The sequence below is a fragment of the Sander vitreus genome, chromosome 5 (assembly GCF_031162955.1).
Source record: "Sander vitreus isolate 19-12246 chromosome 5, sanVit1, whole genome shotgun sequence".
Taxonomy (NCBI): Eukaryota; Metazoa; Chordata; class Actinopteri; order Perciformes; family Percidae; genus Sander; species Sander vitreus.
Genome location: NC_135859.1, coordinates 23384524 through 23411400, shown reverse-complemented (window position 1 = coordinate 23411400; position 26877 = coordinate 23384524). Strand labels below are relative to the sequence as shown.

General features: G+C 40.7%; 2 protein-coding genes across 2 annotated transcripts in view; one reads left to right on the top strand and one right to left on the bottom strand.

The window, feature by feature from the left end:
* Window positions 1-367: 367 nt before the first annotated feature.
* On the bottom strand, window positions 368-6616 carry LOC144518411 (lymphocyte antigen 6C2-like). Its single transcript, XM_078251083.1, has 3 exons — window positions 6490-6616; window positions 793-891; window positions 368-675 (listed from the first exon to the last, which is right to left on the bottom strand). Exons 1-3 carry the CDS (start codon window positions 6533-6535, stop codon window positions 527-529), a joined length of 294 nt encoding a protein of 97 aa, XP_078107209.1. The 5' UTR covers window positions 6536-6616; the 3' UTR covers window positions 368-526.
* Window positions 6617-12573: 5957 nt separating this feature from the next.
* The window catches only part of msh3 (mutS homolog 3 (E. coli)), a 47224-nt gene continuing 32920 nt past the window's right edge, over window positions 12574-26877 (top strand). Inside the window, 13 exon segments of the mRNA XM_078251078.1 lie at window positions 12574-12832; window positions 12982-13099; window positions 13504-13739; window positions 14228-14284; window positions 14286-14459; window positions 14776-14892; window positions 14983-15100; window positions 15185-15324; window positions 16844-17010; window positions 22893-23002; window positions 23205-23319; window positions 23895-23979; window positions 24914-25023. Of these exon segments, the coding sequence (XP_078107204.1) occupies window positions 12698-12832; window positions 12982-13099; window positions 13504-13739; window positions 14228-14284; window positions 14286-14459; window positions 14776-14892; window positions 14983-15100; window positions 15185-15324; window positions 16844-17010; window positions 22893-23002; window positions 23205-23319; window positions 23895-23979; window positions 24914-25023 (1682 nt within the window). The 5' untranslated portion in view covers window positions 12574-12697.

The following is a 26877-nucleotide window of genomic DNA, read 5'->3' as shown; positions in this document are numbered from 1 at the left end:
TGTTTAAGCTCCTCTAAACACACTTTATATCAGACCACCTATGTACTTTTCACTTGTAAGAAATATTTGTCACACTGGTAATGTGATCTAACACAGAGCACACTAAATATTTTCTACATTTTATTTGTGTCTGAAGTGGTGAGAATGTTTTTTAACCTTTGAATGCTTTGCATTTCAGCACTTTGTGGTGATAAGTAGGCCTGTAGAAATTAACCACTGGCATCAAAGTAGGAAGTGCAAAGTCTTAAAGTCTGCTGATCTGCTTCCTTAATCCTCAGGATCAACCACTAACCATGTAACGTATTGATTTTCTTACTTTTACTATAAAATAGTGATGTGAAATGCAAAACTTAAAGAATTAAACAAATTAATGGTCGATCATATTATCTTTTTATTAAACAAACATCGATCTGCAGTCATTCACAGCTTTTACATCTTGAAAATGTACGTACGTATTCTTCTTAAGTTGTACAAATTGTGTGATAACTAAGACTTAATATTCTTAAGCTGTAGCTGCTCTAGAGCCTCAAAGAAAGAGTGTGATGATGGCTGAGGAAACCAGCAGGAGGAGGACACTGGAACCAGTGGGTACGGCGCTGTTACACAAGTCCCCCTCACAGCACTTTATGGGGCTGATACATCCAATTGTGGCCATGCAGCTCTTGGTAATGACACCTGCAAGACATGATGAAAAAACAATAAAAGCCACCAGGCATTTAGTACATCATAATATCAGCTCAGATAGATAATCTGTTTGAAATGATTAACATTAGCTGTAGAAAAACAACTCACCGTTCAAATCGATGGAGGAACAGCGGTCTAAGCCAGGATGACAAGTTACCTTGTCCGTGCAGGTTTTGCCTTGACATTGGTAGCAAGTCAATCCACATGCTATATAGAAATAGAGAATAGTGTCACACATGGTATTTAAGATACTCCAGATCTAATGCTCATTGTTTTACACATTTTGTACAAGTTTTAGTTTAGTTTATTTGCACAAACAATCAGGTAAACATACACACAACGTAAAGCTATATACACAAGAAAAAGGACAAGGAAAACAAAAGTACAATCCTTTGAGTCCGACCCAAAATACAATCAACAGAATTATCCCAATATAAGAGTTACAAAAACACACAATCAATTTAAACTTTTTTTTAATGTTCCCACCATCTAAAAGCTATCCATGATTATTAGTGTTTTAGTTTTGGTCAGTTTAAAACTAAAAAAGAATCACGCCTCCCTGAATGGATATGCACAGGAGTGTCATACCCTCATTAGTGTTATGTGGATTATACATGCCCAGGAACAACTGAAACTGATCTATTCAACTAAACTTGACCAATTACAAAACCATTTCCTTGACTGAACAAACACCATGCTTTTTGGACTGACTCCCAGACACTCCTGGAAGTCCCATAGGCCCTCAGCTAACTGAGATAAGAGCCATATCAATGCAAATCAAACCAGCTATTAGGCTAACTGAAATAAAACCATGCCTCTTTTTAGTCAACCTTAGCATGGGTATTGTTGAACGGAGGTTCAGTTGAAAAAAAAAAAAAACAAAAAAAACAAAGAACAGCTAAAACTATATTATTGCTCAAAATGTAGTAATCTGTGTGAGTGCTTGAAAACATATTAATCTGTATTGAATCTATAACAGGATAGATAGTGTGCTTTAGAGAAATGCAGTTGGTTGAGTGGAAAGTACTTCTTTCCATTGCTGCTAAAGTGAAGAGAGCTGACAGTTTGTGTAGAGTGGCGCAAGAAGGCCAACCACAAACTGTTGAACTCCAGCTGCTTATCCTGTATGGCACATGGTGTGTTTCCTGTAAGCTGTAAGGTGTATTGCTTGCAAAAAAGATGAAATTAGAGTGAACACTCCCGAGCTGCGTCTATAAGGCGAGGGAGATTAATTGTGTATAAAAGAGAAGCTTTGCAAGTCAAAGCACCCTCTTTTTTTGGGGCAGGCCCAGACTCCTCGTGCTCACAGCGCAGAGGGTCAGGGCCTTCAATCGGGAGGGAACACTTGTCGAGCCTATCCGGTACGGAATATGGTACTTAGGGACCGAATAGGGTACCTCGTGCCTTCGGACAGTGGGACTTAGAAGATTTATTAAACCTCTCAGCACTTGGAGGGAAACTCATAGAATCAGATTGGTTTTGAGTGTAGTGCATTTTATTTTTACACTGCTGTGTTAGTTTGGCTTTTCTTTATAAAATAAATAAAAATACCTGAGCTCGTGTTGGGCTAGGAAACTGATCAATGTATGTATAAATAGGAGTAACTCGATGATAGAGTCTCTTCTTTTTGGGGCATTTTATACTGAAAGAATCTCCGTATTAGAACATTCATTTTATTCTGTTAGGGCTTTTTGCCTTTTTTAACTTTCTGATTTAATTAAAATAAAAATACCTGAGTTGAAGTTTGAACTAGGGAACAAAACCCGCGTATCTGTTTTGTGCCTTTTTGGAAGACTTTTATTTTTTCCTCTTTTTCTTCAAACCTGCCAAGCGGTAGGGGAACAACCCTACGGGAGGCAGTTTGACTCCTCTTTAGCTGGGTGAGTTGCAACCCAGCGGGGATCGATTTTGACAGCAAGCCTCCTCTCAACTCATCGGAGACTGCATTTTTCAGCGGACTTGAGCTTTTGGTGATTCCGCGAAGAGCAGCTTTAAACTGAGTATTACTGAAAAACATATGGTTATAAAGCTTCCCTCGGGCAATACTTTTTCTGTATAGGAGGTTAAAACGCCCGTGAATAAGGGAACATCTAGGGTGTTAATCAAAGTCTCTTGCCTCGCCTTTGGGTTCCCTGACCCAGGCGAGGACCCTTTAGTATGGGTGTGTGTGTCTCTATAATAAAACTTAAAACAGGAAAGTATCCGAAGTAACTCCTTTTAAATAGGCCAAAACATTCGCTCCGCTGACGGTAACTGGTGTTAACCGTACGGCAGAAGAGGGCATAGTAGAGCGAGGGTTATCGAGGGGAAGATATAAGAGGAGTTAGCTTTTAAAATAAAAGTGATACGAAGTCTCGATAACTGTCACATCGTTCATCAGTATGAATACTTATGAGCAGCACTGTATATATGTATATATATACACACACACACACACACACACACACACACACACACACACACACACACACACTCTGGGTGGCTGGGAGGAACACGGGCGTCCCATAATTATATCAATCATGTACTACCCTCACCAATCATGCACGCCTGCACTCACGGCTTGGGCCTTACAGCCAGCTAGGCCAAGTCATTACCATGGCAGGCTCCGTTATCAAGATAACGGCTTATCTGATACAGTCTCCTGTCAGTGCATAAGAGAGAGAGAGAGAGAGAGACAGAGAGGCGGAAAAAGTTTAGCCTATATTCCACTTGTGGGCTCTGGGTCGCAGGTGGCATTGACTACATCAGCTTCGCCCTAACCCAATAGCGTGGCTTAGAGGGCGAAGCCTATACAAAATAGAACAATAGTTACGTTATTGTAACTCTAGATTCTATGAGTATAGGTGTAGCCCTCTAAGATTCGGGCCACCTGCTCCGGTTATATTAGCTGAAGAAAAAGCTTATGTTGGGAGCAGAGCAACGGGTCCGCTCTGTTTATATACAGTATTTGCCGACGTAGTTGAAGCCCGAGCGGTACGCAAGGGCGGGAAAGAAAATCTTCACGACTGCGCATGCGCGAAGGGATAAACCCAATAGCGTGGCTTAGAAGGCTACGCCTATACTCATAGAATCTGGAGTTACAATAACGTAACTATCGTTTCATCTGGGACAGAGGATATATATTTAACTGCAGCAAACCCACTGATCAGCAACTTAACATCATATTGAGCATAGCACTGTAGATCTTCAATATTAACCTTAAAGGCATACTATGTAACTTTTCCCTCTTCGGTCCCCCTACAGGTTGTCTCACTGGAACTACAGCCGTGCGAGCTGTAGCAAATACAGTGCAGGAGCGGAGAGAAGCCCGAAAGGCTTATTCAATTTCCACCCCTATTACAAAAGAGGAAGAAATTTTTTTTTAAATAAAACTAAAACATGATAATTTCTCTACAAACAAAAAGTAAAAACAAACAAACAAACAATCAGGGGCCTGTTGCACAAAACCAGGATAAGGGATTAAGCCGGGATATTCAAGTTATCCTGGATGAATTTAGCTTTGACTTGGTTGCACAAACGCAGGTTGAATTAAACCCAGCCAAGCAACCATGGAGATTTATTCTTTGCAGCTAGCCTGCTCCAGAGCAGGCTAACAGCCAGGCTAAGATTAATCCTGGAGTCTGTGTGTTAAATCAGCTGCCGCTCTGATCAGAAATAAACGTGTTTAACCGTTATTCTGTTGTCTTCTGAATGTGTTCTGCTTTATTTTTATTAACATGCATTACTTGTCACTATTGCTGTCACAAGTTTGATGTAAATCCTACTATTGCAGTTCTTTACATGGTAAGAAATGGTTGCACTGGCACCGGAGACACCGTGAAATATGCCCCGTGCAACGTGGAGAGGCGGGGGGAGGCAGGGGGATCCTCCCACACCGTGCAGCGGACTCTAAAGGAGACTTTTAGTGTCAATAACGACGACAATGGCACCTGACCAAACGTCCGTATTTTACGAGATGGGAGTGAGAATGTGTTGGAATGCCACAAAGCTTCTTAATTTTTTTATTTTGGTGCTGTCACGCATCTGGGAGTGAGAAAAAAACCCTGAATAATAGGCTATATTGTTTTACAGCTATGCTTACAGTGTGTTTTTGAAGTCACTTACTTCTTTTTCTAGTTTTTGTCCAGTCATGTTTGTTCTGTATGAACATTAATTGTAGAAAGATATTTAGAATTATAGCTTATATAGATTTGTGGATATGGTTGTAAAACATATTCTCTCATTAAGCCTAGTCCTTAGGGTAAATTGCCCGAGGAACATGAATTCCCTCTGCTCACTTTTAAGGCAAAGTAGGCTAAATAATAAAACATTTTATTTATATAGTGCTTTACAGGCTACTCAAAGACACTTTACAGTACAACCAGCACATTTAGCACATAAAAACAGATACAGTAATAAAACCAACACAAAACAAGCATATTAAAAGCAATTAAAACTTTGTAAAAATGTGGAGTGACTAGTAGGCCCTAAGTAGATCTTTTTAAATCCTTACGCATTGTTTTGTCTGTTGGACTTTTTCTCTCTGTCTGAGAACAACAGCCGTATTTCCCTTTTTGCATATTATATGTTTCACCTCCTGTAATTTTCCATTAACAGCTGCTGCTCAGCGGGTTAAACATATGCGCACGCGTCTTCTCCATTTCTGCATCAGTAAATCTGTGATCGATACCGTGGTCTATTTAAGAAAGCCGTGTGTGTGAACGTGCACTTATCCCAGCTATCTACACCTGGCTTGACATAGCTTCACCTTCTCATCCTGGCTCGGCAAACGTGCAACCGATTAAGCCGCGATGACCGAAACACACTAAGTCAAGCTGCGCTTTTTCAGTTATCCTGGATTTCTTCATTCTACTTTTGTGCAACAGGCCCCGGGTAAACATACAAACAACGTAAAGATATATAGGCTACACAAGAAAAAAGACAAGGAAAACAAAAGTACAATCCTTTGAGTCCCACCCAAAATACAATCAACAGAATTATCCCAATATAAGAGTTACAAAAACTTTTCATCTAGGCCTATATCTTTAAATTAATTCATGAATTCATAAAAAACGAAAAGTATGAGCCCTATCACACTTTCAGACGCCAACACGGAACACAGCCTCGCTATCTCCCCTTCTCTGCAGCTCTTAGTTATGCGGTTATTGTTCTAGACTACCGGGGTACCTCCTTGGACACACTGAGCTTTCTCTCCTCTCTCTTTCCATCTGTGTGTATTCGTGTCCCAGAAATGCTTGTTACTAACATAGCTCCGGGGAGCTTATTCCCCGGAGTCCTTATGTTCTTTTTCTGCCCAGCATCATCATCTTGGATCATGATGGCACCTACATCATGGTGGCAGCTGTCTGCCACGCACTGCAATGCCCGGCTTCGACTTGCTATGTCCGGCCAACGCCCTGCCACGCCCTGCTGTGCTCTACGACACCTATTGAATTACTATTACTACTAATAGTAATTCTACTATTACAATATCTTTATTGTGACTATTATTGCCATTGTTCATCATACCCCCAACCGGCACCGTCAGACACCGCCTACCAAGAGCCTGGGTCTGTCCGAGGTTTCTTCCTAAAAGGGAGTTTTTCCTCGCCACTGTCACACTTACGCATTCATGCATGCTCTTGGGGGAATCACTGGAATTGTTGGGTCCTTGTAAATTATAGAGTGTGGTCTAGACCTACTCTATCTGTAAAGTGTCCTGAGATAATTCCTGTTATGATTTGACACTATAAATAAAATGGAACACCCAACACTATAATAACTTTTTTATGTGAGGCCAATACACATTAATCAAGCTGTTCTTACCTGCAGACAGAGTCATAAATAGGATCAGCGCTCCATAAAACTGCATCGTGAACGGAGAGCAAATCTGACTTTTGTTCAACCCAAAAACTGAAGAGAAGTCTTCAAGTAGCTCAGATTTTTTACTTTTATAGTCCAACCCCGCAGTCATCTTTCGGTTTCATTTTCCAACGGCTCCTCCCAAAGTGAGCACCAGAATTAATTTGTAGTAGACATCTGACTTCATGGGTGTAGGCTACTAGGTCAAATATAAGAAGTGAAATGTGAATCATCCTTATAGCAGATAAAATATATTTTATAAATGATCAAATCTTAAACACAATAGCTGTAAGTGGTAATTAGACAGCAAAAATTAATTATTGAGCCCGGACCAATCAGGGGCCCGCGTGACTGGGAGTGAGAACGGGTCAAATTCATTTCCTTGTTTCAGAGACCGTTCTCTTCACGTGTGTGACTCGAACATCTAACATTTACCAACAAAACGTACAATGAAAGACCGTGCAGAACATTTCAGACCGTCCTGCCAACCTGTAAACATTTTAACATCAATGTACGCTGTAACGTTTTTTCACTATAAAGTCACTGAAAGCTGCTGCTGTTTACATTCTGTCTGATCTCTGCAGCAGGCGGGGCTGCTGAGTTCCCCCCACGACTGACACACACACACACACACACACACACACACACACACACACACACACACACACACACACACAAAATCACACACGGTGGATGCAGGAAAAACCGGAGATGAGACGTACAGGATGACCTAAATTGAGGACAGCTACACTCGTTTTTTTTTTTATTTGATTCATTCAATAAATTATTACTTTTTGTTTTAAATCCACCAGCCATTTTCATATTATACCAACATTTGCAGCATCCTGAGCCTTTTTGGTAAGGTTCCTAGGAAATCTCAGCCCAGAGTAATTAATTAATAGTAATAATTATTAGTCTCCCCCCAAATCCTCAGGCATTTTGGGCCGCAACAATCTAAAAAAAAAGCCACGAAATCCTGGAGGGACTTGTGGAGGGACATGTACAAAACTGCCCTTGTGTGTTTTTTCATGTGTTATGGTGCGCATTCACCAGTGTTTTTTTGTTGTTGTTGTTGTTGTGGTGCGCGTAGGCTACTCCTGATTTTGTCAGTCATCTCATCTCTTATATGCTGTGTCTCTATGATCCTATCCTGTCCTATTGATGGTAGCCTACTCGTGGACCCGGTGTTGGCTCGTTACGCCACTGCCCGTATGTTTTTGTGGCCGACATGTTAGTAAACTAGATTAATTATTGTGAGAAAAACATGTTTAAAGGAATTTTGTCAAAACACTAAATAAACGAATTCGCTAATATTTTACTGGAGGAGACTTGGTGAAATCCATCTGAGTATTTCCACTGTGACACTACAAAGTTAGAGATGTGTTTCTTAATTGAATGACTGGTAATGTTAACAGCCTTTGTATTGCAGTGATTAAATACTTTCTGAATTAAGGTAAACTGCTAAAGGAAACAAAATATTTGTTTTCACTTTCTCTATACACACAGTATGTTTGTTCTTTTGCAAAAAGCTTGACATCCATATGTTTAATTACCCTAAACACAACTATGTAATCCTTACAATGAGTTGAAAACATGATCACCAAAACTAAAGTCAAAAAGTGTTCTCATGACAACAATATGCTTCATTTTACACAGATTGTTCAATAAATGCTTCTTTGTTTAAGCTCCTGTAAACACACTTTATATCAGACCACCTATGTACTTTTCACTTGTAAACCATTAGCCTTTTGCATTTACTCTCAGTGCCACATTGCCTGATTCACTCTTCTTTTTTCCACCTCTTCTTTTTTCTCCCTCTATAAAGAAAGTGTAGCCTAATACTGCTTCTAACTAAAGATAAAAGCATATTTTTGGCAGGTCAAACTGTATATAAAATATATATTGGTTCGTACAAACCAGGGTGTAAATGTTGCCATAGTTCACTTCAAAGTATTCCATTGATTTCTACAGCATCATCTCACATACATTTCAGTTGTATTTGTCTGTGCAGGATTTAGGGTCGGTGGATTTGCATGTGTAGCATCTAAATCCACACATTAAAGAGAACAAATGGTTTAAGACACTCCAAATCTAAGGCTGATTTTTGTTTTTATGCTCACAGAAAACAGTTTCCGTGTTAAGCCTACTATGCTGTGCATGTGGTTTCCTGTTGCAAGACTCTCATCACAGAACTTTCCAGTACATTTCTACAACCACAGCTCTGAAACATTTCCAGTATGATGTAGCCTAATGGATGTGGGTAGGGCATGGAAAGGAAATGCTAGATTGCATGTGTCAATGTCAAAATGGGCATACTGCACAGGCATCAACACTTTGGCTTTAACACGATTAAAAAAAACATCAATAAAGGCTTTTAAAGCAAAAACTACACAACTGCAAATTTTTCCAGTAGGAATGTGATCTAAATTGGGGATAAATTCACAACATCATGCAACCAAGATAACTCCTGTGATGTTAGCATCTAGCTACATGTAGCAGTGTACATGAAATGTGAACACTGCAGTAACGTCTGTTGCTATTGTTATCTTGGCTGCCGATGTTGTTAATTTCTCCCCAATTTCAGATTACATTCTTGCCGGAACATGTCCAGTTGGTTAAGAAGCCTTTATTGGTAATTTGTCACAGTAGAAAGTGCCAGTACTTCGTTACAGGAAGACTCAAGGGATTTTTTTCCAGGATTTATTTGCTGCTGCAGAAGACAATATAACCCATTAATGCCTTCTGGTCTTTTTCTGCAACTCTGCTCCCTCAGCAATGCAAAACGACACCGTGTGGATTTCATTCTTTTTCTTAAAATACATGTTGCAGTGAATGATGATCATGTCCACATACAGTACAGTATGTTTGGTGGTATGTAAAAAGCGTGTTCTTATAAAATAGCAGTTTAAGTTGAAAATGATGCAGAATGACGTTATCCAGTGAATATTGGAGAGGTTTCAAAAGAGGTCAGGGTGTTGTGTTCCCCAGATGATGTTTCCGAATGACCCCCTGGCTTTTCCTCTAGTGCCACCGTGGGGTCCATGAGGTTGACCTTTATAATTTGAGGAAAGTGTTTCACCAACTATTGGATGAGTTGACACAGATATTCGTGGTCCCCAGAGGATGAATCTGAATGACTTAAAACAATCCCTTGACTTTTCCCCTAGCGCCACAAACGTATTCACTTCTCAAGTGAAATATATTGACATCTACTAGATACATTGGGATAAAATTTGACACAGATATTCATGGTCCCCCAGAGGATGAATCCCAATGAATTCCTTGACTTTTGATCAGCACAATCATCAGGTCAAAATTTCAATTTATAAACTAACGTAAGCACAATTTTATCAGTGGAATGTGATGTGAATGTTGAAAAAGATAAAGAAAAGTCTAAACCTTGAAATTAGATATTTGTTACAAGATAAAGTTAAGAATATACCATAATGCAAAACAAAACAAAAAAACTTGAAATGTATATTTTTGGTCTTGAAACAGACCAAAAACAGTTTAAAGTAAATGTCAAAGCATACTGGAAGTCCTGTAAAATATGTCTCTTCTATCTAGCTCAACATTACCCCAAATACGCTCAAATTGCTAATTTAGACAAGTGACATTTACTTGAACTACATCAAACAGCCTTGAATAGTCAGCACTATATAATCAGATCCATACCCAAAACATACCCATAACAAGTCAGACTTTAGATTTTACATCTAAATGTATGATTATCTCACTTACTGAGAAATAGAGTTTTGCAGTGAGAAGTTCTTTATTCTTCTTCAGTTATACAAATTGAGTCAGAAAAAAGTGCAGCATAGAAATAACAAACTCCCAGAGCCTCACAGGAAGAGTGTGATGATGGCTGAAGATACCAGCAGGAGGATGGCACAGGGACCAGTTGGCATGACACTGTTACACAAGTTCCCTTCACAGCAAGCCACGGAACCTACGCATGCTAAGGAGGTTTGGCAGCCCTTGGTAACCATGTTATAACCTGCAAAAGATGATAAGAATACTCTAAGAAACCAGTTTAAAGAATTGTCATGACATGTATAATAGCCACCAGGAATTCAGTACAGCAACACATTGTATCAGATGCTTGATGATTGATTTTGATGTGTGCAATAGGAACATGTTATGTGAAAGAACAACTTACCGTCTATTCTGAGAGAAAAACAACGGTTGAAGATGACAGGACAAGATTTGGTGTCTGTGCAGGATTTAGGGTCAGTGGCTGTGCATGTGTAACATCTTAATCCACATACTAGAACATAAGACATACCAAATTTCACACATCACTTATCACTTTTGTTTTTTACACAGAGTTTGTTATGTTGTGTTTTGCAAGAATACACTGACAATTGCCTAGTAGAGAGGACAGAAAATGAAGGGAGGAAGTTAGGAAATTAAATATAACAGAATTTCTTGTCAGTTATTTTCTTATATTTTGTATGTTTTTCACACCATGAGGTTAACCAGTGAAAACTACAGGAAGGTCTAGTGGTTTAGAGCAAGAATTCAGTTTGAAACATAACCACCATAGAACCATATTTTGTTTTTACACTTTGCAAGCATTGAAAAGTCGTATCAATCTTCTCATAGTGAATAAGCATATTTCCCAAAATGTCAAACTATTGTTTTTAACTTTTTGACACCACTTCTCTTTTAGCTTTTATAATAACCTTTAAACATCAACACATTTCTTTTCTTCAAGTTACAATGTTCACTCAATGCACATAGGCCTAACTTGAAAGCTGTTCTTACCTGTAGACAGAGTCATAAACAGGATCAGAGCTCCATAAAGCTGCATCGTGAACGGAGAGAAAAACAGATTGTTAATCAGCAAGTGAGAGGAGAACTGGAGAGAACCCTTCTTCTTTCATACCAACTTCTCCACAGTCTTCTTTCAGAACTTGAACATTTGCATTTCCTGACAAAGCTTCCTCCCAAGTGACCTGAATAATGTCACCCCTAAAGTGATCACATTGAGACAGCCATGCACTGCTGTCTCGACAAATACAGAAGAAGGCACTTTCTCTTCCTTCTTCTTGTTCTCAAAATACATTATTAAATCAGCAAGAAATACATCTAGTCAGGTGCTCCTTCATCAGAACAAATAACATTGGTAGCATGTCAGTCCACATGCTTTATAGAAATAGGGAATAGTGTCACACATTGGTTTAAGTTACTCCAAATCTAATGCTCATTCATTTACCCATTTTTATAAAAACACATAATCAATTTAAACCTTTTTTTCTTAACCGTGAATAAATGGACTATCATCCCCCCCAGATAATAGTCATCTGAAATCTTAATGCTGCTAATTCATTATTAATCATCAATAAAACTGACACATTTTGGTATGTGATCAACAGTGTGACAAATATCACCAGGGAAACATGTATTTGTTTCGAAACAATCAGGCATGACAGCCTACTTCTATTGAAATCATCTAATTTCATCATAATTACAGTACAATAAATTAAAATAATCTCTTGATAATTTGGCGCAATAGAAGAAATTTAACAAGGGATACTTATAATAATAATAATAATAATAATAATAATAATAATAATTATTATTATTAGTATTATAATAGCTTAACATAACAATTGTTATGTCTAGAAATGCAGATGTGATAATGAGACCGGAAGTAATTTAGTATTTTTCAAAATTAAAGCGGAACAAGATAACATTAGACCATTATTATTCTACATACATCTAATATCCATGAAATCCATGCGGTAGGCGTTACCATGATGGCATGCAAAGAGTTAGAAGAAAAGTGTTTAAACCCTGCACTCGACTTTGACTAGTCTAGATCGAACTATTTACGTAGTTAATCTATGAAAGTGCATCCATTTCATGAGCTCACGTAATGTTTTCATTTGCAGTAGATCAGCTAGATAAATTCAGTCTAAAAAAGAACAACAACTTTTCTTATCTTTCTAACCACATAAACCAAATGGTTTAATTTTGAAAAACCAGTATCCTTCTCACGTTAGCTGCGTCATTTACGCGCCTGTGTGATCTCAGCACATGCGCACTGCAGCTATGTTTTGAAAAGCCGGGGCAGTAAGGCCAAAGCCTTAGCTATGGTTAGCTTCCCATTTGCACCGATTTCTATACATGTGTTCATGATTCATCCAATATAAGAGCAAATGAAAACATGCCAAAGTCTCTGAAGAAGTCCTGCACCACTCAGACCTCCATTAGCAAGTACTTCGGAGGTCTGAGCAGCAGCAGTCCCTCAAACACTCAGTCTGGGATTAACCAAAATCCTGCTCAGCTTTCGAGAGGCAAGGTGAGGTATGCCCCACACACACACACACACACACACACACACACACACACACACACACACACACACACACACACACACACACACACGCTTAGATCAGGTGTCCTTAACTTAATGCTAATTACTGAACTTTAACTGATTTTGTACTGCAGAAGAAACTTTCCTCTGATAATGCTTTTGGATTGCCAACAAAACGAGCCAAGCTTTCTGTACAAGACCAGCAGGTGGAGGATTTAGACTGCGAGCCTGCATCCTGTCAGAGCACTAAAGGTGAGTGTGTGCACCTCAAAAACAGAAACTCCATATTTCTTCTCAACCCTCCCTCATCCATCTCACTCACAGCCTCACACATTCTTCCTGAAACATCACATTTCTCCAAACAGCATGTGCAGTAATGTTAAACCCTCCTGTTATTGTGAGTTGTTTAGGAGAGATATGAGACGGAGCTACTCATGATGTATTTTAATTGTTTAAAACTTAAAAAAATTTGGAATTTTGGCTGATGTGACCATAGGCTGTGTAAATGTGACACAATGTTAGTCTGTCAAACTGTTGATTAAGGGCATCAAATCTTCCTTAGCTCATTCAGGTAATAATTGTGTATGAAAAAGAGTAAAATTATTTATACCTTTTATAGTCATACTTGATGCAAACTTTATTTCTTCTCACTCCAGAGACAACGCTAAGATCGAGCCGAGGAGCAGCCGGCCTCTACTCCTCCACCTTGGAGAAGCTGAAAGGCTTCACCTGCTCGGCTGAACCCAGTGATACTGCTAGCAGTAAGATCTGTGATGAAGGAAGCATCGAAGGAAGCCATGAAAACAGTCTTCAGCAGACAGCGGAAGAGCATGAGGATGAAGAGGAGGAGGTCAAAGAAAAGGAGAGTTTAAGGCTGGCCGCTACAAAACAGGTACCCAATTTAAATGTTGACTCCATCACATCACTGTCATCAGTTTTGTGGTAGCAGGTTGGCCCAAGAATGAAGGTTTAAGCTCTTATGTCAATGGCAAGCATCTGCCCTGCTGAAGTGTCCATGAGTAAAGCAGCACCATAGTGACTCTGACCTCTGACCTTTTGAGAGTAGCGCAAGCAAAAAATGAATTTCCGCATGTAGGGTCAATGTAAGATCTTGTACCAATCATTAATCATGGCAAAAACATATGGACTTGTATGTCAAGTAGCATTCACTGCATTTTTAAGAACCAAGTATTATATTAAAGACAACAATAGAGCAAGGCAGATAAATCAGCCAAATATGGGCTGATATGAACTTATTGCATATATAACAAAAGGTTCCTGTATAGGTAGTGGGGAATAGAGAACTTCATGCTTTTAGTTGAGAACTGTTGCTACTGAAAAGACACGGAGTGCTTTTATACGTTTTGTTTTCTGTTGCAGGCGTTCCGCTTGTCTCAATTTGCCAAGTCAGGCGGAGCAGCAGGAGCAGGAAGAGGAAAAAAGGAGTGCAGAACGAAGTTCCCCATTAGACTCAAGCGCACCGCCCGGGCACTCAAAGAGCATATACACTCCCCTGGAACAGCAGGTCATCCAGCTGAAACAGCAGCATAAGGATGCATTGTTGGCTGTGGAGTGTGGTTACAAGTACAGGTTCTTTGGAGAGGATGCAGAGGTGAGATCTGAAAAAGCATCTGTGTTAATGATGCAGGAAAGAAATGAACAGTATCAATCTAAAATATATCAAATATGTCACTGTAACAGTGTCGTAGTGGATAGGAAACAACAATATTTTATTTATTTATATATATATATATATATATATATATATATATATATATATATATATATATATATATATATAGACTTTATTCTTAATTCAAGTTTTATATGCACTACTTTCAGACCAAACTCTAATTTGCCTGAACACTCAATGTGGCCTCAATTATCCTTAAAGGCAGCACAGATGTCATCTCTTTGCGTGTGAACAGGTTGCCGCGAAGGAGCTGAATATCGTCTGTCACCTGGATCATAACTTCATGACGTGCAGCATCCCCACACACCGTCTGTTTGTTCATGTCAGGCGGTTGGTGTCCCACGGACACAAGGTATGAAATAAATCTTGCGTATTGTTTTGTATTTAAAAGCTGTCAGGTCATAATGTTTCTCATCTTGACATTATTGTCTTTAATTTCCAGGTTGGCGTGGTTAAGCAGACAGAGACGTCTGCGATCAAGGCCTCAGGGGCCAATAGGAACGCTCTGTTCACTCGTCAGCTGTGTGCTCTGTACACCAAGTCCACTCTGGTGGGGGAGGGTATCCTTATATGCCGTGAATGTCTGTGTGTGTGTGTCCTTAAAACAGCTCTGTAAAGCCAGTGTCCTTAACATATTTTCTGAGATGTGAACCCGGTCTGCAGACTGGGGGATGTGGAGGAGGGGGGCTGTGGTGACCTGGTGTTGGACCCTCCTGACAGCTTCCTGCTGTGTATCAGTGAGAGTTGGGATAAACTGAAGAAGCAGCTCACTGTGGGGCTAGTGGTGAGTCTGATATTATAAACTGGTTGTTAATTACCAGTTCTTTTGAATGCCATCTCAGTTCTCTCAGTTGATCCTTGATTTATCAGGTATTTAGTTCCCCGGATTAGCCAAAAAACATATGTGTCCCCTGCTGGAGCTGCTGCCCCCGCGACCCGACCCTGGATAAGCGGATGACGATGAATGGATAGATGGACATATTCCCATCTGGTTATTTTTTTTCATAAAAAAACCTCTCAATTGAACCCCAGATGATATATAACAGTATCACAAAATTACATATGCCGAATTAGAAGATCATATCCATATTAGAGCTTAGATCGGGCCCAAAAAATCATGCCTGACCCTACCCAAGCCCCTGCACGTTGCGTCCGAGCCTGGCTCAGCCCGACACATTAACTGTAATTATGAGCCCGAGCCCAATTTAAACCCGACAATTTTTTATTGAATTGTTTATTCAGAATGGAATGGATCGCAAATGGAGCTGAATGAAGAAACGGGAAAAAAAAACTCGACCCTAGCTCCCTCAGCCGAATAGTGTGGGTAACAGATCAAGGCAGCAACATAATCAAAGCCCTGGAACCATATAGGAGACTTTCTTGTCTCGATCACCTAATTAATACTGTTCTTCGGCACAGTCTGCATGCTGACGCACTGGCCGTGAACAGTGCTGCAGATGGGGGAGACACGATGTAGCGCTCGATGGTGTTTTTTGCCTCCAACGGCGCCTTCCAGGCAGCTAACCTTAACCATAACCCTAAACATAACCATTGCCGCGCTGCCTGGGAGGAGACGTTGGGGGCAAAAAACACCAAAGACCCGATGTAGCAATTTACCTCACACTCAAGTCAGTGCAGGACATACACCCAAAGCTACGGGAGAAGCTGGAGAGGCATAGCTTTCTCCCCACCGAATAAGGCTAATAAAGTAATGATAAAAAAAACACAATTGCTCCCGGCCCAGCCCGAGGATAGCGGCAAAAAATATCGGGGTCCGGCTCGGGCCTGGGCAGAGAATTTAAACTCTAATCCATGTCACCCAGTTCTGATAAGGAGAATAAAGTGATGCTAGAGTAATTAAATACAAGTTAATGTTGCTGGTTGTTAAGAAGTAAGATGAGCATCTCAACGTGAAGTAAAACTTTTATAAAAAAAAACAAAAACACTTTTAGTCATTATATGAGTAATATGAAGGTATGGACCTTTTTCACAGCAGACATTTTGACTTGTCATAGTAGGAAAAGCACAGCTGAAATTGATAACTTCAATGATAGCTCAATTCCATCAAGTGTCCCAGTAAGCTGTTTCAGTGAATCAGCATGCACAATACCAGGGCCTCTCCTAATTGGAATGCAGCCATCATTAATGGTTTTGAATACACCTGTGATTTTCCTACTATGACATGTCAACATGTCTGCCGTGAAAAAGGTCTATTATTTCATAGAAACAAAATATTGCCCCTGAAAAACAACCCAAACACATTGTTGTCTTCGCTGTGTGCATTTATGTGTTTGTGTATGCAGGCGGTTCAGCCCAGCACCGGAGACGTGTTACTGGACTGTTTCCCTGATGGTCAGTCTCGCTCTGAGCTGGAGGGTCGTGTCCTACAGATTAACCCTGTGGAGATCCTTGTGCCCTCTGACCTCTCTGAAGAAACCCACAGACTCCTGCAGAGCATCGCCAGTGCCAGGTAATCAGCTGTCAGGACACTAGGGGGCAGTCTGTTCCCATTTACTACATGACAGGATGTTACTGAAAGGTGTGTTGCTTATCTGTGTAATTACAAAAATGTGTGTTTGTAAATGTATTCTACTTCAATCTGAGGGATTGTATTTACACTAGATGCCCCCCAGCAGGTAGACCGTTGTTTTGTCTAGAGCTCTCTGGGCTCAGTCTGGATGAGGTCATCAATGTGTGATAATGGCCCTCAGCACCCTGGGTTTCACCGCATGGTTCATCCAGGGCTTATGTATTTTATAAGTTCATAGACTGACTTTTCCCCTAAAGAGTTTTTTATGCTTGTTTTACAAATAAGGATATTTGTAAGATGATGTATCGAGTTTGTTTCATTGATCAAAATTGTAAAGTAGTTATAAAAAAAAAAAAAAAGTTAAAGCTATAGTGCGCTATTTCATATTAATGAACGTTCCTTACATTCAAGCCATTGCCAACTGAGTTGATACAAAGCTAATTAAGCCTATCAGCTCCACAAAACGCTCTCTGTATTTCTCAGCATGGCTAGGTTTACAAAATGGTGTACTGTAGTTTTACGTCACCGCTGAGAAAGGACGACAGCACCGTTAAAGCTTTGGAGACGAAGCGGACATGCAAATTACAAGATAATTACCTCTTCTGAAGAGTCCATCATGTTTTTTTAATCCTCCGTGTCCTCCTTGGTTTGATAGGTTAAACCCTACTAGCAACTATGTGGACGTGGCGTGGGGGTGGTATGCGATTGATCACTGAAGTCTTGCGTCATGTGGATGCGCCCACGGTGTTGTTGAAATTGACAGAAACTCCGCACTATAGCTTTAAAGTTATTAAAAGTTAATAAATGTTTGTCTGGTGGCCCTGGAGGCGATTAGACTTGCAATGTTAAATTATAAGGGGTATAAAGGTCGTGGATTTATAGGAATATCCCCCTGATGGCGTCTAGACACTGGTGGAGGTGTTGAAGGGAAATAACTGGAGGTGAGTGGGGTGGAGGAGGGTTGCATCAATTTTGCCTGAAATGACAACTGACAGCAGCAAAGAGTAGAACTGATTTAAAGTTTGAATGCAACAACGTGATAGCTCACAGAGATTGTGGCAAAATCTGGTTGATTTAACTGAAAGAGTAAACGCCCACATTCAGCTGATGACAATGCAGTTGATCAGGTTGGGAGAGAGAGAGAAATGTGAAGCATAGAAGTCTTCCTGAATTAACTTATGCTGAGCTTCATTTGTGAGGCTTTAAAGAGCTCAAATTATGCTTTTTGGCTTTTCCCCTTTCCTTTATTGTGTTAGATATCTTTTTGTGCACGTTATAGGTTTACAAAGTGAAAACAACAGCAAACGGCTCTATTGTAGTCCAGCCTTTACTTCCGTGACGAACGCTCCTCACTTTGTAACATGTTATAATGCTCGCCTAGCTGCTAGCATGGCACTCCCTCATGCTCTGCAACTGACTAGCTAGTAGTGCTTGCCTTAATACTGTGCATGTGCGACTCCCAACAAAGATGGAACAGAAGTGAGATGCCTCACTCTGTAGCTAAAACAGAGAGCTCAACACACAGGGTGGAAAGAGGAGCTGCAGCAATGTGCAGAAACAAAAATAACAAAATTATATAAAAAATAAATAAATAAATAAATAGTGTGAAATGAAACCACATAAACCTATTCTGGTACAACCTCTAAATACAGTTATGAACCTGACAATGAGCACAATATGAGCACTTTCAAAAATTTTACTCGGGGCCAAAGAAATAAAGTCGATCTCTATTTTTCCCAACTGCATCTGCTGGGAAGTCCGAATGCATCCTAGTTTCCCAATGTACATAACATTTACAATTTAGTTAGTGGATGCTCTTACAGAGAAGTGGTTGAAAAAGTATTCTGAGTAATATTATCAACACCTTCATGGAAAATACTGCCATACAAGAAATACAGTATGTTTGGATTAAGTAAACATTTTAGGTGTTAAAATGAAAGTAATTAAAGGATAGGTTGACCATTTTTCATGTCTTAAAACAATAGTCATTAAAACAGGACTGCTTGCTGTAATAGTTCCTCCTGTTCATACTGACTTTTTCACAGTCACAAATCCACAGTCCTTGTTATGTGCAACAACAGTTTATCTGAAGGTAATATGAGGCTTCAGCGGTCGTAATTACTCAAATCAAGTGGATATCTTACCAAGTTGCAGCCTTTTTAATCCAAAATGTCCGAATTTTTCTATTTTTCCACGGCAACTCAATAGGGAAACAGTGTCCAGGTAAACACAAGGAGGTAATTTTATGCTAAAAACACTGCAACTTGAGAAGCTATCTACTTGACAGCTGAAGCCTCATATTAGCATATTAGGACCGATCACTAATGTTAAGATTCCTTCCTCATGAGGAAGGAATCTTTTAATGGCCAGTATGAACAAGAAGAATTACTCAGCCAGCAAAACTTCTTTTAATGTTCATATGGGACTGTTGTTTTAATAAAAAAATGTGAACCTATCGTTTATGCACATAGCTGAGTATTTACAGTCAACGTAACGTCGGCTCAAATGATTATAGACATTTGGCAGGAGTCAAATCTTTCCTGTGATTAGCTCAGAATACACACCCAAGGCACGGCAGCTTGTATGTTGGACTAACAAGCTTCAACCAAGTCTCTGATGCAAAGGCAGACTTTCATTTAATGCACGCAGGTTGCTGTGTGAACCCCGAGATCAAAAAGAGCTAAACAGTTTGTCCTTTGTTCATCGGCTGACTAACGCGGTCAGCGACAGTGACTGTTGAACTGATGTATTCCAGAAACCTGTTGCCTCCAATTGTGCCACTATTCGTCTCATCTTTCTCGACAGTCTGCACCCAGCATGTTTACACCAGTGGGGACTGGTTCCTCTGGAGGCTGCCTGTGATTGCATTATGCCGTGAAAATGAAACAAGGGAGTGAAATTGATTAGATTAGAAGGGGATGGTTGGATAAATGGGAGCGATGTCTGCTACTTTCTGCCTCTTTTTTTGTCTTTGATTCCTTGATGGTGCGCATTTCTCATTAGTCACCTTTCTTTTTATTTCAGTGGCTACTTTCTTTACTTATTTCTTTCCCCCCTCTGAATGTAATTCTGGAAAATTGGGACCATTTGTATTCATTTCTCTTTTTCTTTCTCTCCCCCCCCCCCCACACCTCCTTTTTCAGCCGTCTGTGTTGAATGATTATAGCGGAGCTGGGCCTGTAAAGGCCAGTCCAATTATTGTGTTTAAACAGCACTGCTCTCTAGCGTTGTGCTCATCAGAGAAAAGGCTCTTCTCAATTTGCAGCCTGTATTATACGAATACATGGCAGCTTTGTCTGTTCAGCTCCGACAGAAAATTCAAAATTAATATTCACACATGCCTGTTACAGATCGCTACTTCTGGCGACCTCCCAAGATATTTTTCTAGGTGATTAGTTTTTTTTCCCTTCTCAATCACGATTCATCAGACAGACAAGAATGACACTTGGAAGGATATCAGCATCTGTTAACATTATAGTGATATCACTCCAACACATGAAAAAAGTAAAGCAAGACCCACCGAGGTGAGCATTGTGGCTACTGGTAACTTGTTAGCCTCCGTGTCTCTGGGGTGGGCTGACAAGACGGGCCCCATGGCAACGGGATGTATGTGTGTCCATGGAGCGCCAGGTAATGAGTCCCTGGGAGGTTGTAGCTAGGTTTAGTAGCTAGGTGCAGTATTAGTTGCTTTACTCATCCACAGCCTGGAGTCAGGATCAGAGCAGTGACAGGAATATGAGCAACTGAAAAGCTCACTGGCTGATGCTTTTCTCACTTATCGAAAGCTTTTAAGTCGATAACTGACACTGTTGAAAGTGTTGCAGACACACACTTAAGCGGGCACTCAGAGCTTTATATCACCCTACAGCAATAGATAATAGTAATAGTAATCGAGCGCCTTAATCTGTTGTGCACATTAACCTCTGCTCTCTCTCTCTGGCTTAACCTTTAACAATCAATATGGGTGTGAGTTATATGTTGCCCCCCATACAATGGAGGTGAATGGAATTTAAATTTTAGTGCTCACAGTGTTAAAAACTGGTATTTGAAAATATTAATCTCTTTCTAGAAACATCATGAACAGTGTTTGTTGGAACTACTTGGGGATAATGTATTGATTGGCCCACCATTCTGGTCCAGACAACTGTTGGATGGAATGCCATGAAATTTTGTACAGACATTCATGGTCCCCAGAAGATGAATCCAGATCATGTCCTCTGACTTTTCATCCAGCGCCATCATCATTTGCACAACACTTTTATGTATTATGACCAAAAATCTACATAACTGATATTCCCACCAGACTGTTCTTTGTGTTTAGTGCTAATTAGCAAATGTTTGCATGCTAACAAGCTCAACTGAAAAAGGGAACATGGTAAACATTATGCCTGCTAAATATCAGCATGTGAGCATCATCATTATAAGCATGTTAGCTTGCTGACATTAGCATTTACCTCAAAACACTGTTGTAAATAAGTTCATAAGTACCATCCCATAGGGATCAATTGTTTGCATACACCTGAACCAATGTCCAGCTTTGTAGTTTCCTGTGAACCTCAAAACCGACTGAGACTGTCTAAACCCAGGTTCACAATGCTAGGTCCGGTTAGAGTTTTGCAGAAATGCTACACAGCGCCTCTCTGTTCCTGGATCAATACCAGCAATTGTTGCTGTTCTTGTAAACCTCATAATATGATTGAATTGACTGGTTAAATGATTAATGGTCGTATTTGCACCGCTGGCACAATATGCGTAGCCTGGTCCTACCAGACTCAGGTACATTTCATGTGTACAGAGAGTCTGGCCTCTCTCCATTGACAAGTGTTAACCTCCTTGAAGGCCGGTACTCTGTTGAAGTTTAAAACTATTGGATCTGCCCAGAGCCACTCTGGATCTGCCATAACCAATCGCTAACGTTTGGTCGTGACGTATGTCATGCGCATGTGCAACAAGAGGGGAGACCGACAACAACTATCGGCTTATAGTTAGCTTTAGCCAACTCTTCACCACTAACGGAGCGAGCTGGAAAATCAAACTTTTCCCGAACCCCGTGGGGAGGAGGGCCACAACATCATGGCCACCAACAAAACTCAGCAAAGATTGTTCTTGCTCGGGCTTTAACTTCTGGATATTCGGCAGCATTGCTGCCACAACGGACTGAATGGCTTCGCTCGCATCTTTCTAGTGCACGTCCTCAACGTCATCGTTCTCAGCCACTCTCTCTGTTCGCTGATTGGACCTACAAATATTTGACCGGAGAAAACCCAAGAATATACCGCAAACCCAGACGGAGTGCTGAAGGGAAATGAAAATTGAGCGGAAGTAAGTAGGAGGGCGGAGCCAGGCTACAATATGCGGTCTATTGATCACATTTATACAATCTTTTGCTGCCAGTCTGACCACTGACTGAAGTGTGTGTGTGTGTGTGTGTGTGCGAGCATTAGGAAACGGAAGAGAGAAAATGTTCCAGCACTGCGTCCAGAGCCACGTGTTTGCCTTGGTTGCTCTGGCAACAACAGAGCGGACAAAGCAACTGAGTCCTTGAAAGCAGCAACGCCGAGCGAGTGAATGGAGCAACAGGGAGATGCAGGGAAAGTGTGTGTGTGTGCGCGTGTGTGTGTGAGACTGAGCTTTGCTTGTGCGTTTGTGTGCATCCATTGAGTCTAGTTGAACAAAAGGACGGCTGGAACATGCAGTGCTGCGGTGTCTAATTTTTCTCACAGACAGGAAAATGATCAGATATCGAATGTTGCGTTCTCTTCGTTTGTCTGTCCGTACAAGCACCACTGACCTCTTGAACCTGTCATGTTGTTCCCCTCCAGCACTCAGGCTGATGACCGAGTGAGAATTGAGAAGAGGGAAAGTGCTCAGTTTGAGTTTGCCTCTGCAATGAACACAGCCACCGAGTTCTACTGCCACACCCAGGAGAAAGGTGTGTTTGTTTGTGCTGCTGTGTGCCTCTTTTCTTTTTAATGTTTTACTCTTTATTCCCTTCAGTGGCTCACATACTCTTATTGAGACCAAGACAGCCATTCAGCTGTAACACAGTGGATGTGTCTGTGAAGTGGGCCCGTGACTCATGGCTGTGTTTTATCTGTGAATATGTGGCATGTTTGTGTGTCTCTGTCCTCCAGGCTCTCGCTCTCTGTCGAGTGTAGCTTCCCTGGAGAGCCAAGTGATCTGCTGTCTGGGGCCGCTCATCCAGTACCTCCAAGAATTCAACTTAGAAAGAGTTCTTAGGAGTGAAAGGTACACATACTGTATACTTAGCAACACAGGCTGCTAGCGTAATTAGCCAGTGTTCCCATTGGTAAACCATTGAAATCCTGAGTCAGAGCTGAAATGATAAGACAATTAATTGATAGACAGAAAAGCAATCGTCTATTTTGATAATCGATTAATTAATTTGTCATTTTTCAAGCTAAGATGGGGACAAATGGCAAATGGTTACAACTTCTCAAATGAGACTTTGCTGCTTTTCTTTGTTATATATCTTTGTAAACTGAGTCACTTTGGGTTTTAGACTTTTGGTTGAACAAAACCAGACATTTGAAGTTGTCACCTGAAGTTGTGATGAGTGTTTTTTATGCAATTGTTTCATAGACTAAACAATCAATAATTACAAAATGATAATCGTCGGATTAATAGATAGTTGCAGCCCTAATCTTGGAATAACGTGGGTTTTTACCCCTTATACATACACAACAATGCAATTTACAACTTATTTCAGACTTGTGTTGCTTTTAGCTCCTTCTCTTCCTAATCAATACATTGATCATTTGATCGTGCAGCTGTATTTTAATATGATTTTGTGCTCCCTGCAGCTCATTTCGGCGTCTGTCCTGTGAGTCTGAGTTTATGATCCTCAGTGCTGCCACCCTTAGGAATCTGGACATCCTCAACAATCAGGTAAATGCACATCTCAGGGGTGGGGTCTGACGGGATGATACATGGTTTACACTGCACCATACTGTATAACCTTCTAGTGCATACTAATTGACAAAAAGAAACATTTGCACAATCAAGTCCCAGACAACTATTGGATGGATTGCCATGAATTATCACTTTGTCCAATACTTAAGTTTATGACTAAATACCTAAAAAGCTAATGACATTCCAATCCGCCTCATCTTGTTTTGACATTGTCCTTTGATGCATTGTTATTTAAAAAATATTGATATAGCCACTTTAACTTAAGACTCAAGTCCTCATTTTTGTGAATTAAGTCTGACTCAAGTCAGAGTCTCAATTCTACTGCTCTGGCTAGAACAAGGCTGAGGGAGACTGCTGAACAGAGGTGCATGTCAGTAATAATTTACTGTAAAGGTGTAGTAGTTAGGAAGCTTGAACATGATGTTTGTTACATTCACCTTTTAGTAAAAGAGTCAGGGGAGTTTTCCATTTTGGCAAGCTTTCAACAGATAAGTGTAGACAGCCGGCCAGCTAGAAATGTCACGCAGCTTACCAGGTAAATGGACACCTTCCAGTGCAAACACATTTTAAATACATGTCAAGATTGTCCAGATTATGTCTATACAACTTAGTAGAAATCAGTTTGCAGTAATGGTTGCACAACGGACTGTAAAAATGTAATGGGTGAGTTAAACGTCGATCCGATCACAGGAAAATGTTCAGTGACTAGTCACGCTTGCGTGGGCGACAGCTCAAAAGTTCAGCACGACTCTGCTGCCGTGGCATGTGTGTCACACATGGAGTTCAAGCCTCACCTGCTGCTTGTGGCTTCCATCACCTGTTCACCTCTTATAGTTATTACATCATAATAGTTTTTTTTTTTCAACATTCAAATAATGTATGTGTAAGCTGTGTGTTCTTTCGATGGCAGACAGATGGTGGGGTGAAGGGCAGTCTGTTGTGGGTGTTGGACCACACTCGCACTCCGTTTGGGAGGAGACTGATTAGGAAGTGGGTGAGCCAGCCCCTCACTGACCCGCAGTAAGTACAGGATACCCTCTGACCTCTGATGACACAGCTCAACTGTCAGTGCTGAACTGAACTGATTCAACTTCTTTCTCTAGTCTTGTCATTAAAGGTAGAATATGTAATACTGACAGCTAGTGTTTAAAATAGTTACTGCAGTACAAATTCAAAATACTGGAGAGAGTTGTCTCCCCCGTCCCCTCCTCCCCAGACTCGAAGTTCACGTTGGTTGCCAGGCTGAGACCGCAGCATCCACAACAATGTTGCTAGACGCTTGTCTCACATAGCCAGACATCACTCCACAGCACAGCGGATTAGCTAACGTTAGATGCTGGCTATATTAACAGTCATAAAAGCCCGTGCTCACGTGGAGCTCTGTACCCAACTGACAGACACACACTTTCGGCTTAGAATTACCTAGGAACTGCTAAAAATCCCACAACCTCGCCATCTTCTCCACACGCCAGACAGACACACTTCCTCGGATTAGAATTACGATAGGAACTGCTAAAAATACCACTACCTTGCCGTCCTTTTCTACCCGACTGAACACACTTTATTGTCTTAGAATTATGGCAACAATCACTAAAAACACTGCAAACTCAAGGTCCTCTCTTTCCGATTTACAGCCCCCCTCTCTTGGCTTCAAATAACTCACTGTTGTCGGCTACAGCCGCTGAACAGGCTACACGTTGTAAACAGCTGTGGCTTGCTTGCTTCCGGTAACGTAAGCCGTTAGCAGGGTTAGCATGGCGGCGTTAGCCAGGACAAGTCGGGATCACTTCACTGGCTGTGTCTCAGTTGTTTTTGCGAGTAACCAACTCGGGTACTCTAGCTATATAATATAAATATATTGCACCTTTAAGTTTCACAATGCCACACAATAAATCTGAACGCCACAAGTTTGTCTACTCTGTGAGGCTGTCTGGATCACGGAACCATGGTTAGGGCACTTTCTTGCCCGGCTCTGTAAGAGGGAGGAGACAGAGAGAAACTCAGGGTTTGTTGAAGAAAACCTGCCAGCGATACAGTTTAGGTTTATAGAGTCAGTTACCACGGTAACTACGGTAACTGGCCCAGGGTTTAAGTTACCGGTCTTTCTAGAAGTGAAAATCCAGAGTTTTCCTCATCTCTGGGTTAACGAACTCAGGATTTTCACTAATCCTGCTTTCTGAAACAGGGCCCTGGTTTGTCAGTCCTAGCACAGTTTTACAGGATTTACACACAGCTTGAGAGAAAGCGCTACCTCTAAGGCCTATCTATAGGCAAAAATAGGCCACACTTCCAGGAACATGCAGCTTTGCATTCTCTTTATTGTCTCAGTGGAACAGAAAGCAGGTGTGTACAATGACTGCTACGTTATTATTTGATATTAATTATGAATTACCATGTCAGGACCAGAAATGATACAAGTAGCAGAAGGCATTATTATTTTTCTCATGTTTGAAAATATATTTTGACTGAAATTCTCCCATGTCACATTTAAATAAATCAGTGTTGTTCGTGAGGGTGTAAGACAGTGCTCATAATGTTAAGACTTACTTATTTTTCACCCAGCAGAGCAGTTCTTCCTCTTTTCAGAAACACTGCAGGGTGAAAACGCACATAAAACGGGGTCTAGAGGCGACCTCTTTAAATAAAAACACTCACGCCACCTTTGCTACAAACAACCTCTGTTATATTATCGTAGTATTGTTCCTGTTCTCTTCTCTTCAATGTAATTTTATTATCCATATACAGTATGTGTGGCCCTCTCCCTCCCACGGTGCAGGGATTAAAGCTGTGGATTGAGCACTGCTCTCAGATTATACAGATAGCTCCTCTACTGAATTTCAACATGGATAAAACCCAGATTACACGCAGGCACAT

Coding starts and splice junctions, on each gene's coding strand:
- LOC144518411 (XM_078251083.1), bottom strand. CDS start 6,535: ATGCAGTTTTATGGAGCGCTGATCCTATTTATGACTCTGTCTGCAG. Junction 892..6,489: donor ATTTATGACTCTGTCTGCAG/GTAAGAACAGCT, acceptor ATTTCTATATAG/CATGTGGATTGACTTGCTAC. Junction 676..792: donor TTCCTCCATCGATTTGAACG/GTGAGTTGTTTT, acceptor CATGTCTTGCAG/GTGTCATTACCAAGAGCTGC.